General features: G+C 40.5%; 1 protein-coding gene across 1 annotated transcript; it reads left to right on the top strand.

Annotated features, from left to right (window-relative positions):
* The first annotated feature begins 3,130 nt into the window (after positions 1–3,130).
* On the top strand, positions 3,131–16,967 carry LOC115794396 (calcitonin gene-related peptide type 1 receptor-like). Its single transcript, XM_030749898.1, has 13 exons — positions 3,131–3,289; positions 8,129–8,202; positions 8,729–8,879; positions 9,137–9,247; positions 10,274–10,386; positions 10,482–10,576; positions 12,012–12,138; positions 12,230–12,383; positions 12,458–12,515; positions 12,604–12,664; positions 13,999–14,211; positions 14,295–14,336; positions 15,273–16,967. Exons 2-13 carry the CDS (start codon positions 8,134–8,136, stop codon positions 15,477–15,479), a joined length of 1,401 nt encoding a protein of 466 aa, XP_030605758.1. The 5' UTR covers positions 3,131–3,289; positions 8,129–8,133; the 3' UTR covers positions 15,480–16,967.
* The last annotated feature ends 293 nt before the right edge of the window (positions 16,968–17,260 follow it).

The raw sequence follows: 17,260 nt of genomic DNA, 5'->3' as shown, positions 1-17,260 counted from the left end.
TATGTCTCTTTGTGTTTATGAGTCATGGCTGTTACAGTTTTTTATTTCTGTTTTATTTTATGTGCAGGAATGCAAATGTTCATCAGTACAGTTTACCATTTAATTTTTAAAACTACAAATGACTTGTACACAACCGGAAAGGTAAAAGAAATGCAAGATTCTTTTTTTCTTGGTTGTTGCTTGATTCCTTTAGCCCCAAGGATTATTATAAGGCAAGATACAAGTTGTTGCTATTTCACCATTTTAACTATGCAGTCGAAAAGCAGAGAGAAAATGTTACACATCTGTGTTAATTCTTCGTAGCCTTCAAACAGTTCGTTAGGATGGAAAACACACACACACACACACACACACACACACACACAAACACACACACGCACACACACACACACTAGAGACCTAGATAATCCCAGCTGGATTCTTCTATAATGACTATGCAATAATAATGGATATCATGGATATAATGGAAATCAGTAAATATGATTGAATGAAGAATGCAAGGAAGCACAGTGACACCCTATCATGAGGCTCTGTTAGAAGGCTGTAAGGCTATAAGTTGTCACTAAAGGTATAATTACAATCAGACCTGGTGTTGGCTCTCACTATGATATACATTCCTGTTCCTGTTACAGAGCATAGTGCTGTTTTTGTGTAGCTCGATTAGCAGTAATGGTACTTGTAACAAATGTAGCTTGTTTGTAACCTTGGAGGCTAGGCTCAGCAAATTGGAGACCTGGCTCCGCACCCTGGAAAATCCTGTAGCTTGCTAGGCCCCTGTAGCCAATGCGGGCCAAGGTAGCTTAGCCACTTTCAGCTCTCCCCAGCACATCCTGAGCAGCTGGGGAATCAGGCCAGCTGGGTGATTGTGAGGAGGAAGCGTAGTTCTAAGCAGAAGGTCCTGGTACACAAGCAACCCGTTCACGTCTCTAATTGCTTTTACCCACTCGGCCACACGCAAACTCTGGTTATTGGCGCATTGTTTTGAGAAACGTGAAAGTGGCGACACCAGAAAACCTAGCTGACTGTCTTCAGGGGACAGAGCAGGTAATGCAGGAGGAAATTTGAAACTGCTAGCTAAGGGTCTTCCACAGCATGTGTTTTTTTCTGTCTCCCTTCCCTCACCCTCAGCTTGTCTCAGCAGATGACTGCCCCTCCCTGAGCGTGGATCTGCTGGAGTTTTTGCCGCTGTCACCAAGTGCTTCCCCATAGGGGGTCGTTTTGACTGTTGGGTTTTCTCTGTAATTATTGTAGGATCTTTACCTTACAATATTGTGGCAGCCAATGGGAGATGTCACTGAGCAAGGACTCGTGAGACTGTTTCTGTTGATGTTTGGCTGCTTTTAGTTATTGATGTTCATCAGTTAGTCGGTGATGTTGTGTTGGTCTTACTATGGTTTTTGGTTTGTGATGTCAGTTACACATGGTTGTTGAGGGTGGCTGATAACCGGCCACCATGACTGAGATGGCTATGGCAGCCGATGACCTCTGCTATTTTTCCTTTAAGTGTGTGCTGGCTTTGTGCTAAAAAAAAAAAAAAAAAAGTGCAGTTCCTGTGGGCAACCAGTTGGTGGATACAGGAATAACAGACAGCTGCGAGGTCTCTTTCTTCTGCAGCTGAAGCTTGCAACAATGTGAAGCACCTTGACGTGACTGTTGTGATTTGGTGTTGTACAAATAAAATTTAACTGAATTAAAGCTGCAACAAAAACAAAAAAAAAGAAAGGTGGAAAAAGGACTTACAAAGCAAATAACAGACATCTTTCCAGCATTTACTACTGAAAAGCTCAAATCATCTCAAACTAGTTTGATGACCATAACAATGAGTACAGTGCACTCAAATGGCCTCCACATTCACCAGATCTCAATCCGGTAGAGCAGTGATTCTCAAAGTGTGGACCAGGTCCACCTGGTGGGCCACAAAGTTACTGCAAGTGATCCGCAGTAATAACAGAAATTCAGAAATTACTCACATATTTGTACAGTTATATATTTATGTAAATCTATTAATTTATATAAATAGTGATGTGAAACTGGTAATAGGAGGTGGTTAGTTTGTGATATTACTCATTACCCTGACCTAAATTGACTGCTCTTGTATAGAAGTTTGTGTCTCAGTGATAATTTGATCACATATTGGCATTAGCACGTTCCATATGACTGGGTAGCATTAGCAATTTATAGTCCACAGCCTGTGTTGTTTATGTTTTTTGAGTAAAAATTTCAAGGAATTACATCTCTTTCTCTTTTATTTTGATAAGAGTGAAGTTTTAAGATTGGGTGGGCCCCAATCTGGTTTTTAAGTGGACCGCAGAACTCCTGACTTTGGGAATGGCTGCAGTAGAGCATCTGTGGTACAACAGGACACACATCATGGATGTGCAGCCGACAAATCTGCAGCAACTGTTTGATGCTGTCATGTCAACATTTACGAAAACCTCTGAGGAATGTTTCCATCACCTTGCTGAACCTGTGCCACGAAGAATTAAGGCAGCTCTGAAGGAAAAGGGGATCCAATTTCATAGTATTAGTGTAGTGTAAAGTGTCACTGTAATTTGTAACACCTCATGCTGTATGAACAGTGTCATATGTAATATGAGCTGGAGCCCAAATCCCTTTGGGTGTACTGATTTTGGTCCATCCTATAGATTTAAATCTAGGAGGAACTGAGTGCCGTTTTTTTCTTGTCCAGCAGAGGTCGCCTTTGTTAAAGAATAGAAACCATCATGCTCACCGGCTCCTTTTCTGCAGGATGGTTATTTAAATAAACAAAAGTGTAAATGTATTATTATATATTATATGTTGTGTCATTTTATTCTTTTTTTTTTCTGCCATGCAGAATAAAGTTGCTGATTTTCAGTAATTTTCATGACCAAAAACACTGTATACATTAAAGTTACTAAAGCTAATTTACTAATAAACAGATTGTTGATCGATGGAACTCACATCCTTAACATCTATATGATTAACATCCAGTATGAATACTGGGTAATAATCATATAGCTGTGTTGTAATGCTCATCATTACTTTTCTGGGATGTCTCATCACAGCAGGCAAGCATGTGATGTCATCTGAAGCTCCAGTCAGTTCGTTTTTATCAGGACAGCCCAGCTCAGTGTCGCCTCTGTCTCCGGTCTGAAACAAACAGTGGGGAACTGCCCCTGGGAAAAGAAAAAAAAAAGAGGACTGGGGTTGCTTCATTGTTTTCATTTATCAGCAAAGGCAAACTCTCAGACTGAAGGATTACTCCTGGCTACGGCAGACTGAGTTTTATTTCTTCTTCTGTGTAAAGGTAAGCTCTTGGAACTTGTGCTTGCACTGGGGTTAAGATGCTGAAAACAGGAGAAAATGTTCATTTCTTAACGTCACATCGTATTTCAGGCATCTGCACAAAAAGGTGTTGAATGGCAGAGAAACAAAATGAAATGTTAAACTTTGTGAATGTTGTTGCAACATTTAAAGAGAAGCTGAAAAAACATGATGATTTTTTTCACATGTGCATAAAACAGCCAGCATTTAAAGTGAAGTCCACTTTGGATCTTTTAAATGACTGTAATGACTTATTGTGTGACACAAGTCCATAACATGTTTGCTGACTTATCCAAGTGTTGCAGTAAAATACACTCACCGGCCACTTAATTAGGCACATCTGCCAGTAGCACGTTGGATCCCCCTCCTTTTGCCTTCAGAGCTGCTTTAATTCTTCATGGCACAGATTCAACAAGGTGCTGGAAACATTCCTCAGAGATTTTGAGATGCTTTGTGACATGGTGTGTTTTCCTGCTGGAAGCAGCCATCAGAAGATCATGGTCATGAAGGATGAACATGGTCAGCAACAATACTCAGTTACAGTGTGCTGTTAAAATGATGCTGAGCTGGTACTAAGAGGCCCAAAGTTTGCCAAGAAAATACTGTATCCCCCACACCATTACACCAGCAGCAGTTTAAACTGTTGATACAAGGCAGGATGGATCCACGCTTTCATGTTGTTTACACCAAATACTGACCCTACCATCTGGATGTAGCAGCATAATGTCACAGGTCTTTCAATCTTCTGCTGTCCAGTTTTGGTGAGCCTGTGTGAACTGTAGCCTGTTCTTAGCTGACAGGTGTGGTCTTCTGCTGCTGTTGAGATGCTCTCCTGCATACCTTGGCTGTAACGAGTAGTTATTTGAGTTATTGTTGCATTTCTATCAGCTCGAGGCCATTCTCCTCTGACATCAACAAGGCATTTTCACCCAGAGAACTGCCGCTTACTGGATATTTTCTCTTTTTCAGACCATTCTCTGTAAACCCTAGAGATGGTTGTGCGGGAAAATCCCAGCAGTGTCTGAAATACTCAGACAAGCCCATGTGGCACCAACAACCACACCACGTACAAAGTCACTTAAATCACCTTTCTTCCCCATTCTGATGCTCGGTTTGAACTTCAGCAGGCCGTCTTGACCATGTCTACATACTTAAATACGTTGAGTTACTCCCATGTGATTGACTAATTAGATATTTGCATTACCAAGAGGGTGAATGGGTGTACCTAATAAAGTGGCCGGTTACTGCATATGCTTTTCTGTCGCAATTAACAACAACAAGCTGCTAGACTGGCCGACATAAGTGGAAAAAATTAATTATCAGGGACTGTAATGCATGAAGGGCACCTCTGCAAAAGTGTTTACATCTCTGTGTTCTCACACAGATGGATTAAACAGCGAGGGAGTCACTGCACTATGAAATATTGAATGCCTTTGTATATCGCATCAGGAATATATGCCGCATGTCCCCGGGTGTGTTCAAGTAGATGTTAATCTCATAAAGTGACAAATATTTCCTGAATTAGCAGCCGGGGGAGGCGGAAATTAATTATATTTGTTCTGTGCTGCAATGCTTTAATGTGACCGACAAATTTAACGTTATTGTGGAATGTCTTTGTCACCCAAATCGTAACCTTTTTTCTTCCTTTAATGCATCTGGACTCTGATACGGTCTCTCTACAAAGACTAATAACATAGATAACCACCACTGATATTAGAACTGCCGTTTTCCTGCCACACGGCTTCTGCCAAAGCAGGATTAACACTGTTACACATGTTGTAAGACAGAAAAAAGAATTCATCATCTACTTTCATCTGAAAGAGACATTAAAACTCATTTCTGTTTACAGTTTTTACTTTGGCCTGTATGGAGGATCGAAATTGCCATAAAAAAATGAATGAATGGATGAAATCACTTTACTTATGCAGCAAAACATCAGAAACAATATAAGCATTAATTTATGTGACATAAAGGTATATTTATGTTTCAGTTTTGCTTCTTGACTCACTCAGCCACAGTTTGCAGTGAAGAAAAAGAAAAACTCTTGCAAACATACAAATGAAAATACTGCTGAGCTGCTGCTGTTAGCTTCCTCCATGCTGCAGTACTGTGCAAAACTCTTGACCCATCCCTCATTTCTTTATATGTTGCTAGGAAAATGGGAAATAGGTGCAGCAAAAAATACAAATACAATACAAAACAAAATGCAAAATGGTTGCATGGAAGTGTGTATGAGACAGAGAGAGTGTGAATGTCTGTGTTTGTGTCACAAAACGCACTTGATGAGGGTCAGAAACAACACAATGCTCCCTGGGAACCAGAGGCAGACAGAGAAAGACCCAGGAGACCCGAGCAGTCTGCAGCCCCCCCAGGAGCACTGAAGACCTAAGGCCACGCATCCTCATGGCAACCGAGTGCTCACCCCAGAAGAGGCAGCAGGGAGACCCTAGATGGAGCCGTCACAGCCAAAGGGCAAGAGCCTACCCCACCAGAGGCACGAGCCGTGAAAAGGCGAGTGGGGCCTCTATAGCAGCCCCACCCACAAACCACTGGGTGACATACCTGCCCCCTGAAGCCCCTATGTGTAGATACACTATGAGCCGTAATAACTATAGTGTTATTAAAAAGGAGTCGCAAGTCACTGCACAGCACAGTGAGCAAAGCTACATAAATGGCCACTGTTAATCAAATTCATCCAAATGGTTTTTAGAGGAGGCCCGACATTCTCTCCAGAGTATGGGTGAGGTTGGGATGTTGCAACTAAGCCATGTGGACAGGTCTTCACATATATTCTCTGCCAGAACCTCTGAACTGGCATACAAGATCAGTGGGAGCATATTTTTACGTGCGTAAGGCCCATTTGGAACATCCTGTGTCCTGTATAGTATGTTCTGTGGAGAGTTTTGTATTGTATAAGCTGTAAATTGGAGCTTTCAGTTATTTTGAAGGTGTTTAAACAGATTTGTTCCAGAAGTTTTGATCTAGGTTGACGGAGAGATCTCGCTCCCATTTTGCTGTTGGGAGGGAAATTGAAATCAGTTTTTAACAATAACTTAACAATTTAGGGGTGCAAAGAAAGTCTGTTGCTCATTTAGCCATTTCCAAGTTTCTCAAATGCAGATGACAAAAAGTGAGGGAGAGAGTGGGCAGCCCTGCCTGGTGCCCGTCTGCAGACTGAAGCTTTGGGAAGTAAGATCATTTGTCCTAACGTGTGCATTTGGAGGTGTTCTGAGACAGTTTATGAAGGATGAACCAAATCCAAATTTGTGTAGAAATTTCCAGTTTACCCGGTCAAATGCCTTTTCTGCATCTAAAAAGAAAACTGTGGGTTCTAACTTGTTAATGGAACAGTAATCTATTACATTAATCAGTCTGCGTGTATTATTGGCTGAGTGTGGACCCTTGATAAAAACCTGGTTGGTCAGGCTGTATTATAAATGGAGTGGGTTTTTTTCTAATTTTCTGGTGAGGACTTTGATTATTTTAAGGTCTGCATTTATGAGAGAGATTGGGCAGTAGCTGGATGGGAGTGTGGGGTCTTTGCCTGGTTTAAGAAGCGGGCTGATGTTGGCAGAGTTCATGTTTGGAAACAGTGTGTGATCTTTCTGAGTTTGAGTTACCATTCTGAAAAACACTGGTGCTAGCATAGGCCAAAATTCTTTGTAAAACTGCTAGAAAACCATTTGAACCTGGCGCTTTATTATTTGGAAGATGTTGTGGGGCTTCATGGAATTCAGACATAGTTTTCGTAGATTTGCTTTGTTAAGAAATTCTTTAATGGCAACATCAGGTGGATTAATCTGTGATGAGTATAGAGCTTCTTAATAATAATAAGATTTATTAACTTGTTGTGGATCATGGTTAATGTTCCCAGTCCAGTCTTTAACAGAATAAATAGTTGTTTTTTTTACACCTAAAACTGCATCTTCTTATCAGTTGTTTCATTTAATTCCAGCTTTAGTTTGCTCAGGTTGCTAATTGTATATACTCATAGTGAGGCTGCATTCCTCTGAAAATGGTCAAGTACAAGAACTGGACCGAAAATGAGTGAAAAAGCAGCCAAAGCCTCAAGACCACTTTAAAAGTTTCAGAAAAAGTCTGGCTGCTTGGAAGCAAAATATAAAGAAATGAGGGGTGGCTCAAGAATTTTGCACAGTTGCTTGCTGACAGTACCGCAACAGGTTTAAGAGCTTCTGCTACACTTACTGTACAGGTATTTGCTGCACTGATGTCTTCTGCCTAAACTTTGGTTAAACCTGCTCACTGTGTCTAATAAGCATGCAGGAAGGAAGGCGTGAAAGAACGGAGGAAGCAGCAGGTCAAATCTGTAACCCCATCAACCAAAAAAGGAGTTCAAACCATGAGCTGGAAGCATTTCACTCTCAGGTTCAAAGGACGGGGGACTTTATATCGGCTTTGAAAGATAATTAGAAGACAAAACTAACCAATTAATATTAAAGATGGCAAGAAAAAGATGGCAAATTTGAGGCTAAATGTGTTATTCTACGGTCCTGGCAGTCCAGAGCACATGAACTGGAGTTTGACTCCAGCTCCTGTCAGCACATTGCATGCTGGATCAGCCCAGCAGCTGCTGCAGCTCAGGAAGTGTTGTTATTATTGAGCCCCTGGGAGAAAACTATTTGTGATGGTGGTGACATTTTTACCTGTTCCTCCAACACTAATAAAAATAACATCCAACAAAGCATAAAAATATCATCCAGCGTAATGGTGCCTGTCCAAAGGGTATGCTGTGAATCTGTATGTGAACAGCATCTGTGTATATTGTGTAACTAAAGCTGCAACTATTGTGACTTTTCTTTAGAAAACATGAAGAGCAGAGCCCTCACGGATCGAAGCTGTATTGTGCTACTCCTGGTCCTGTGTTCCCTCGACAAGGTACTTAAAGGTGCAGTTTCACTACGCTCTTTAGGTCAGGGACAGCAGTCTGGTACATATTCATAGGCTGATCATTACCTTTCAGGCCAACCTGTGAGTTTTTAAGCAGCTTTTAGTAAAGAAGGTGTTTAAATGTTGTGTCCTGATTATAAGAACTGACAGTATCTGCAGTATTTGTGACTTTAAAGCTCTTTTTTTTTTTTTTTTTACTGTCAGATAAATGTTCCCAGAGTTTTCCCAGGGTACTGAATTTGCATCATAAATGTTTCACTGGAAAATAATCTCAACTATTTGAACAAAACCTCAGAAGTACTTGCAAGCTCTTTGCTTTTAACAAACAACTCTCTCTCTCACATTATGATACTTTAAACTCTTGCTTTAAGCATGGCGTGAAAGGTGTTTTATAGAAGAAGTTTTTACTTCATATGAAAGGTAAAGGTTGAGAAACACTGGCTCAAATGATTAAATTAGACTTTTTCGACATTTGCAGTCTCATTTTGTGTTTACTGACTTTCCATAATTCCAGCTGCTGGTGCAGGCAACCCCTCAAGATGTTTCCAAGGAGCAGCTGGAAAATCCAGATGAACCTCTTTTGAAACAGAACAAAATTCACATGGCCCAGTACAGATGTTTCCAGAAGATCATGAAGGAGTCACAACACAAAACAAAAACAGCTGGTGAGCAGGGGTGGAAATAAAATAAAGTACTCAGTAGCATGCAAAAGTTCTGCATGTGTGTTTTAGTATGTACTGCAAGCATAATCTGCAAAATGTACCTAAAATATTGTATTTTCTATTCTAGTATTGTAAGTTCTTAATATGACTGTAAAAGAATTCAAATGGAAGGAAAAGCAGAAGCTGAAAACATGATAATGAATTTTGATGCCTTTCTGTAACGTGTTTTTTGCTGGTGTGTCTTTTGTTGTTGCTCTCAGTGGGGCCGGTGTGCAACATGACATGGGACGGCTGGCTGTGCTGGGATGAAAGCGAAGCCGGCGTGAAAGAGCAGAACTGTCCGGACTACTTCGATGATTTTGATACACATGGTGATTTTCTCCACCTTCTGTGGTTTCATACAACATGAATTAACCAGAAGCGTTAAAAGTTCTTCTGAGCTTATTGTTTCATTTTCAATTTAGGGTTGGGTTTTTTTTTTTGCCTTTCATGTAAACATGACGTGGACTATTCTGTCAGTATTGGTGCAGTTTGTAGTCAAAATGATGATGAGTTTCAAAGTACTGACTCAAATGGTGCATAAATTTAAATTTATTTTATTTTATTTTTTATTGTTTGTTACCTGGCAGGCAGAGATTAATTTTTTTCTTACACTGATTCATATTTGTAGCTCCTGGAACATGTAAAATCTGGGTTTTAAATTAACTGTGAAGGCGACCTAGTTTTGCACATGAGAAATCATGGACGAGAGGTCTGACACTCTTTTTAGGCCTACTAAAATAAGAGTACTCGTTTCCTTATGGAGTTGGAAGCACATATTCTTATGTTCCTTCCTGCACTAATAAACACGTCAGTTACAGTCAGCACTGACGGCCACCAGTGTTTTTTTTAAAGTGGTCTCGATTAATAGTTCTCCAGAATTTTTGAAGTTCTTTCAGTTTTTCTTTGGACATTTGTTGCTTTTTCACTCATTTTCAGTCCAGTCCACGTACCTGACCATTTTCAGAGGAATGTTTTTTTGTTTGTTAAGCCAATTAACTCTGACCTATGAATCATTCAAGCATTAAAAAGGCACCTAACTCAAGGGCTGAACCAGTGCTGCGATGCATCTGGACCTTCAGCCTACCTTTAAAACCTTTAAAAATGTTCAGCAGTATCTGACTGTGTGGCTGTGTTACTTCATAGGTTGACAGTTTTTACAGGAAGCCGGTATCTTTTGAAAAGCCTCCTGTATTTTCTAATTAGATTATATTTTTATCTCATTTGACTTTTTGCTCACAGTTCAGCTTAGTTTCAGGTAGTTCCAGGGCAGCTTTGCTCATTTTAGTTGAGTTTTTATTGTATTTCATTTTAAAATCAAAAAAAGGAAGACAATTTATTTTAAAATTTGTCCACAGCGATGGCGTACAAAATTTGCACTGAAGCGGGCGAGTGGGGACGGAATCCAGTAAGCAACAGGACGTGGACCGACTTCAACAAATGCAAAGCCAACTTTACAAATCAAGGAGAGGTAAGACAAAGCACATTAAAAGAAAAAAAAAAAAAGCACAATTGAAGCCAGAGTATCAGTAATTAATGCAAAGTTGTATTTATTGTGTTTTGTAGCAGGCAACAATGACTCACTTCTACTTGGTTATGATTGGTCATGGACTTTCACTGCTATCATTGCTCATATCACTGGGAATATTTTTCCATTTTAAGTAAGTCTGGGACAGTTTTCTTTATTTCTGAAGTAAACAAAAGATGTCATATCTGTCAATTATTTGTTGCTCTGTTGTTTGTACCTTATAAACCTGATAAATATTTGAACTTGAAGTTCAGAATGGATTATGTTTGGATATGCTTTCTTTCGAATTGTCCCTATTACAATGAATTACGATTTTTACACCCGCTTTATTAAGTACACAGTTCAAATGCAACACATACATCTAATCAGTCAATCACATGGCAGCAACTCAATGCATTTAGGCATGTAGACATGGTCAATGTGACCTGAAGATGCTGAAATTTAAACTGAGCATTCGAACGGGGGACAAAGGTGGTCTGAGGATTTCGGAAGCTGCTGATCTGCTGGGATTTTACCACACAATCATGTCTAGGATTTACAGAGAATGGTCTGAAAAAGAGAAAATATCTAGTTAGTGGCAGTTCTCTGGGTGAAAATGTCTTCAGAGGAGACTGGCCAGAATGGCTCAAGCTGACAGGAAGGCAAGAGTAACTCAAATAACCACTTGTTGTAACCAAGGTATGCAGAAGAGCATCTCAGTCTTGAAGTAGATGGACTACAGCAGCACAAGACCAGACCCTTCCTATCTACCTGTCAGCTAAGAACAAGAAACTGCTGATCCTGTCCATCCCTTCATGGCCATAGTGTACCCATCTACTGATGGCTGCTTCCAGCAGGATAACACAGCATGTCACAAAGCTCAGATCATCGCATAATAGTTTCTTCAAGATAACAATGAGTTGCACTAAAATGACCTCCACAGTCACCAGATCTCAATCCAACAGAGCACCTTTGGGATGTGGTGGAACAGGAGATTCTCATCATGGATGTGCAGCTGACTAATCTGCAGCCAATTATAAAATTAAGTGTATTTTAATAATTTTGGTGTTAGCAAGTTTGTTGTCTTTCCTCCTACTATGTATTAGTACACGTATTTTGGGGTGGCTGTAGCTCAAGAGGTAGAGCAGGTCACCTACTGATTGGAAGGCCGGTGGTTCAATTCCTGGCTGCATGCTAATGTATCCTTGGGCAAGATACTTAACCCCAAGTTGCTCTCTGATGCAAATGTTAGATCATAAAAAAGCACTTAGCTTAGTTAATCATGGAAGTGCTTGTATTGGTGTGAATGGGGTAAATGAAAATGTGTTGTATAAGCGCTCTGAGTGCTCAGAGTAGAAAAGTGCTATATAAGAACTAGTCTGTTTACCATTTTAAGTACTTGTGTGTTATGGTGCTCTTGCTCTGGTTTTTATCACAGGTGTCAGGCTGGTCAGATGGTTTAATGCATTGCTGATGTATGTTAATGGCATAAATTTGCTGTTCAGATATATATACACTCACGCTCGCTGGGAATCTATGATTCAAGTGAAAATTTGTGTCTAATGTGTCTCCTCTTCTAATGCCATCAGGAGCCTGAGCTGCCAAAGGATAACGCTCCACAAAAACCTGTTTCTCTCCTTCATGCTAAACTCAATTGCTACCGTCATTCTGCTCACAACAACAGTAGTGACGCAGGGACACACACATACTGACTCTGTGAGTGACCCGCCTTTCTTCCTTTTATAACAGCCCAGGCTTCATTTGTTTAAGTGATGCAAAGAATAAAATCAAATCTTTTTCCTTTCAGGCAAGCTGCAAGCTGCTGGAGTTCATCCACATGTACCTGATGAGCTGTAACTACTTCTGGATGCTTTGCGAGGGCATCTACCTGCACACTCTGATAGTTGTGGCCGTGTTTGCAGAAAAACAGCATCTCTTTTGGTATTATCTGCTGGGTTGGGGTAAGTAAAAATGCGTGAATCCACACTTTCTGACTCTTAAACCCAAATGTCACATAACATATTTGATTTTACAGGCTTTCCACTCGTGCCAGCAGTGATATACTCAATAACGCGTCACTGTTACTATGACAAGTGAGTCTGTTGATCCACACATCATTTCAGTAGCTCTCAGGTGTCCCCATCCTGTCTGGATATAACAGACTGATCTGTCCATTCACAGGTGCAGCGTGAATACTTCCTTGCTTTACATAATCCATGGCCCCATCTGCGCTGCGTTGCTTGTGAGTACTAAACTCTGAATTCAGATTTACTATCAACACACAAACAATAAGGACCAGAAGAAGTTCTACTATGTGGACACAGTTCATTTTCCTAACTTTTAAAATGGCAGTTTCAATCCAAGCATCAAAATAGGGACTAAAAGTGATTTTGAATGCCTTGTAGTTATTGGTAACATAAAGGTTTGAATTTTTTCTGCTACTAGGATGTTTCCACACAACCATCATTAGGTTTTACAGAGAAAGGTCTGAAAATGGTAGCATGAGGTGATACCTGCACCCTACAGAGGTTACACAGGTAGTCCAACTCCTACTGGATGGCACATCAAAAAGCCATTGCCAGAAGGTTTGCTGTGTCTCCCAGCACACTCTCAAGATCTTGGCAGAGATTCCAGGGGAAAGGTAGTTACTCTAGGAGAGCTGGACAGGGCCATAGAAGGTCCTTAACCCATCACCAGGACTGGTATCTGCTCCTTTGTGCAAGGAGGGACAGGATTAGCACTGCCTGAGCCCTCCAAAATGACCTCCAGCAGGCCACTGGTGTGAATGTCTCTGACCAATCAGAAACAGACTTCATGAGGGAGACCAGAGGGCCCTGAGCTCACTGCCCAGCACCGTGGAGCTCGATTGGCAATTGCCATATAATACCAGAGTTGGCAGGTCCACAACTGGTGCCCTGTGCTTTTCACAGATGAGATCAGGTTCACCCTGAGAACATGTGACAGAGTCTGGAAAAGCTGTGGAGAATGTTATGCTACCTGTAACATCGTTCATCATGACTGGTTTGGTGGTGGGTCATTGATAGTCTGGGGAGGGATATCCATGGAGGGATGCACAGGCCTATACAGGCTATGCAATGGCACCCTGACTGCCATCAGGTATCGGATTGAAATCCTTGGACCAACTGTCAGACCATACATTGGTGCAGTGGGTCCTGGCTTCCTCTTGGTGCAGGACAATGTCCAGCCTTGAGTGGTGAGAGTATGCAGGCAGTTCCTCGAGGATGAAGGAATCGATACCACTGACTGGTCCCCATGATCACTTGACCAAAGTCCAATATAACACCTCTGGGACATTATGTTTCAGTTCATCTGACACCATAGGTTCCACCTCAGACTTTTCAGGCTAAGTATTGCCTGGGTCCAGATCTGGGTATATATCAGTATAGATATTGTTATATTGTTTTTGAACAGTGTATTTTGCTTCTTGAGCAATAGTTCTCCAGGCTTGCTGAAGGTCTTTCCAAAGTTTTCTTTGGACATTGGTTTGGCTAGACTTGATAGGCTCTATCCTCTGTCCTGTAATTAAAGTCATGTGTTTTTCTACTTCGACTCCAGGTGAACCTTTTTTTCCTGTTGAACATCGTTCGGGTTCTCATTACCAAGCTGCGAGTGACGCACCAGGCTGAGTCCAGCCTCTACATGAGGGCTGTGAGAGCCACCCTCATTCTCATCCCTCTTCTCGGCATCCAGTTTGTCCTGCTCCCATATAAACCTGATGGTCACTCTGAGATCTATCACTACATCATGGACATCCTGATGCATTATCAGGTCAGTACATGCATGGGAGAAAAATGCTAGGCAGTATAACACTTAAAAATAACACATGTAATAAACTTTATTTCTTCATTCAGGGTCTCTTGGTTTCTACAATATACTGCTTCTTCAACGGGGAGGTGAGTAATAAGTTTGATTCAGCAAATTAATGCAGGAACAGTTATTGGTGCATACCTGGTTCATATGAACATAAAAAAACTCATCTAATGTATCTAGTGAATCCTGTTATTTTTTTGGTTTTGTTTTTTCAGTTTATGTGCTGAAAACATTCTGTATTGAACTTGAATTGAGAGCAACTGGTTGTCCTTTTGTAGGATAACTGGTACTTGACCTCCAACAGGCCACTGGTGTGAATGTGAAGCTCTGGCTCTTCCAGAGACCATACTTCAGAATCATTTAGAATTGTTCTATAATTAATTGCTGTTTCTCTGTAACTTCCAACTTATTCCACGACAAGTTAAGCAGACAAAAGATTTGGGGTAGATTCCAAGTATTGAATTTGCATTTGATTTATATACAGTTACCATGAGCATGAATGAGGGGTAATTTGGGACTCTTTTTCTCTAATGTTTGAAATTTTATTTGTAAAGAATTCCATCAAATCATTGACAAGAAGAGTGGTCAAATATCCAACCAGAATGATGCTAGAAGCTTGTTGATGGCTACCAAAAGCATCTGGTTGAGGTGCAACTTGCTAAGGGACATTTAACCAAATATTAGTGGGGGTGTTTGTATATATTTGAGTCTGCATGTATACTTTTGACTAGAGACTAGAGAAAAATCCAAAATAAATTAAAGCTTGTGCACTCAGTTCTTGTTTTTAAAGTCATTAAAGATGCTGTACAATCATTTCACTCTGAAAAAAGAACAGTTCAAAGAAATCAATAAATCATTAAAAGCCCCAAATTACATTCATGCCCATGATGAGTGGAAGGAAACCTCTGACTACAACTGTATGTGTGTGGAAACAGCATCTGTAGATAAGTTTTTCTAGTAAGGTAAGTCCAGGCACCACCATTGATTTTCTCCCATCCTCTTTGTGTGTCCTCTTGCAGGTTCAGAGTGTTCTTCGAAGACACTGGAATCAACAGCGGATGCAGTTTGCCGGCACTTTTGCCAACGCCGACTTCTTCCGCTCCGCCTCCTACGTGGCGTCGTCGCTGACCGAGGTCCACCGCTGCTACAGCATCGAAAGCCACACCGAGCACATGAACGGCAAGAGCTACTCAGACATTTTCAGATCAGACAGCCCTTTTGTGTGAAGCTCTTCAGATTCATCACTCACTGTTTTGTTCTCTTCCCAAGGTATTATGAGGACTAACAGAGTTATTTTTTCCATCTCCCAGGCAAAATGAAAAAAACGAAAACAAAAAACTCCTAAATTTTACTTTTTGGATGATTCAGTAGGACTGTGAGAACAAAGAAATAACATCCTATGACTGAGGAAGACACTCAAACAGACTTAAAGTGTGCTGCATTGTGCAGTTAACCTAAGGAATTATTTCTTTTTTGTATTGTGTGGATATGACTTACAGAGCCCTCAACGAAGATGTTTTCATGGGCTGCTTATTATAATCTTGCAGAAAAATTGATATCTTTTCCAGGCATTTTTAGGATATTGATGGAATTATAAAAACAGATGGCAAACTCTCTGCTTTGAATGTTTCTCTAAGATCGTCCAAAGTGAGAACGAGGCTCCTTGCAATGCTTCAAATTGAGTGGATGAAATCAGCGCTGTAGTTGTTTGGAGTTAAGCTGAATGGCGAGCATGAATTGCAGGAAATTCCATTATTTATATGATTTGTAGTGGTCATCTGTAAAGCATATGTAAAATACCATAAAATAAACTACAAATACACGAAAAGACACATTAAAAACACCCAGCTCGCTTTGCAAAATGCCATTTCTGCTTTAGCTGTTTGTGAATCGAAGGTATGCAGCACGAGATGTGCTCTGAACTCTCCCTTGAGGTGAATTTTCTATTTATGCGGTTCCTGTTTTCTAAACGATGTCCACAAAAGAGTTTTGTCAGAAACATAAGCTTGCACTCTCTGGCTTGGCGACAGCTCCGGTATCTTTAAAATTGATACTCGGATTAGGCTCTCTGTTGTTTTATTCCAAAATGCTGGAGACGTGATTGTGAGCAGAAAAAGATGTGCTTGTGCATCGATTTGATTGTGTATGAATAACATATTGTAAGGCACATAGCATGAATTTGTACATCATATTCAGTGTTGTTTGCATGATTTTTAGCTACAAACCAGTCAGTGTGTATAGCAATATCGACATGTAAGCTCAGATTTTTAAAAAATTCTGGACCACTAATTTCACAAAATACACCAATATTAGCATTAGCACTGTTAGTATCATTTAAGCCCAGTAAGTGGCAGGATGCTGTACATGTCTGAGATAAAAGGATGAAACTTTCCTGTAGAGCTGCTGGTTTCAGCCTTCAAAAACAGGAAGCGCCTTTCCACTGCAGGCTCTCAGTGCAGGTGTAAGGTGGCGTGAAATTTTACTGAACGACCGCACAGCCGGTCATTTCTGCCTCTCTGTTTTTATTGCAAAACATGAATACAGGACCAAATTTTGTTTGTGGGTTAGGAAGAAGACGTTGAGTTCTGTAATTTAGGCTGTTGTAGACACAGTGAGGTCAAACAAAAAATATCTTGTGGCTTTTTCTTTATTTCGTTTTTGTGATTTTGGCAACATATTTCTGCCATTTTCCCACTGGCATTCATTTAAACTGAAGAAATAATGCTGTAAATAAAAACAAGCTGATTTAAACTGAGATTTTAGCACAAAGCGTCACGTCTTTTTGGATTTGTGTTTCAATTGTTCTCATGCTGTTTCATTCACCTTCAAGGCAAATGAAAGGACATCTTTAACTGTCTTTAATTTTTCGTTCCCACATATTTATTTAAGGGAGGAATTTCCTTGACTTCAGAAAGTGTTTCCCGCTGAAATGAATATTGTTTCCAGACAAAGCAGGGTGTGTTACTGTCTGCTTCTCATCCAGAATGTATGCGAGCAGGTACCATTA

This window comes from Archocentrus centrarchus, chromosome 2 (genome assembly GCF_007364275.1).
Source record: "Archocentrus centrarchus isolate MPI-CPG fArcCen1 chromosome 2, fArcCen1, whole genome shotgun sequence".
Classification (NCBI taxonomy): Eukaryota; Metazoa; Chordata; class Actinopteri; order Cichliformes; family Cichlidae; genus Archocentrus; species Archocentrus centrarchus.
Note: the sequence above shows the minus strand (reverse complement) of the source record. Positions and strands in the feature narration are given on the sequence as shown.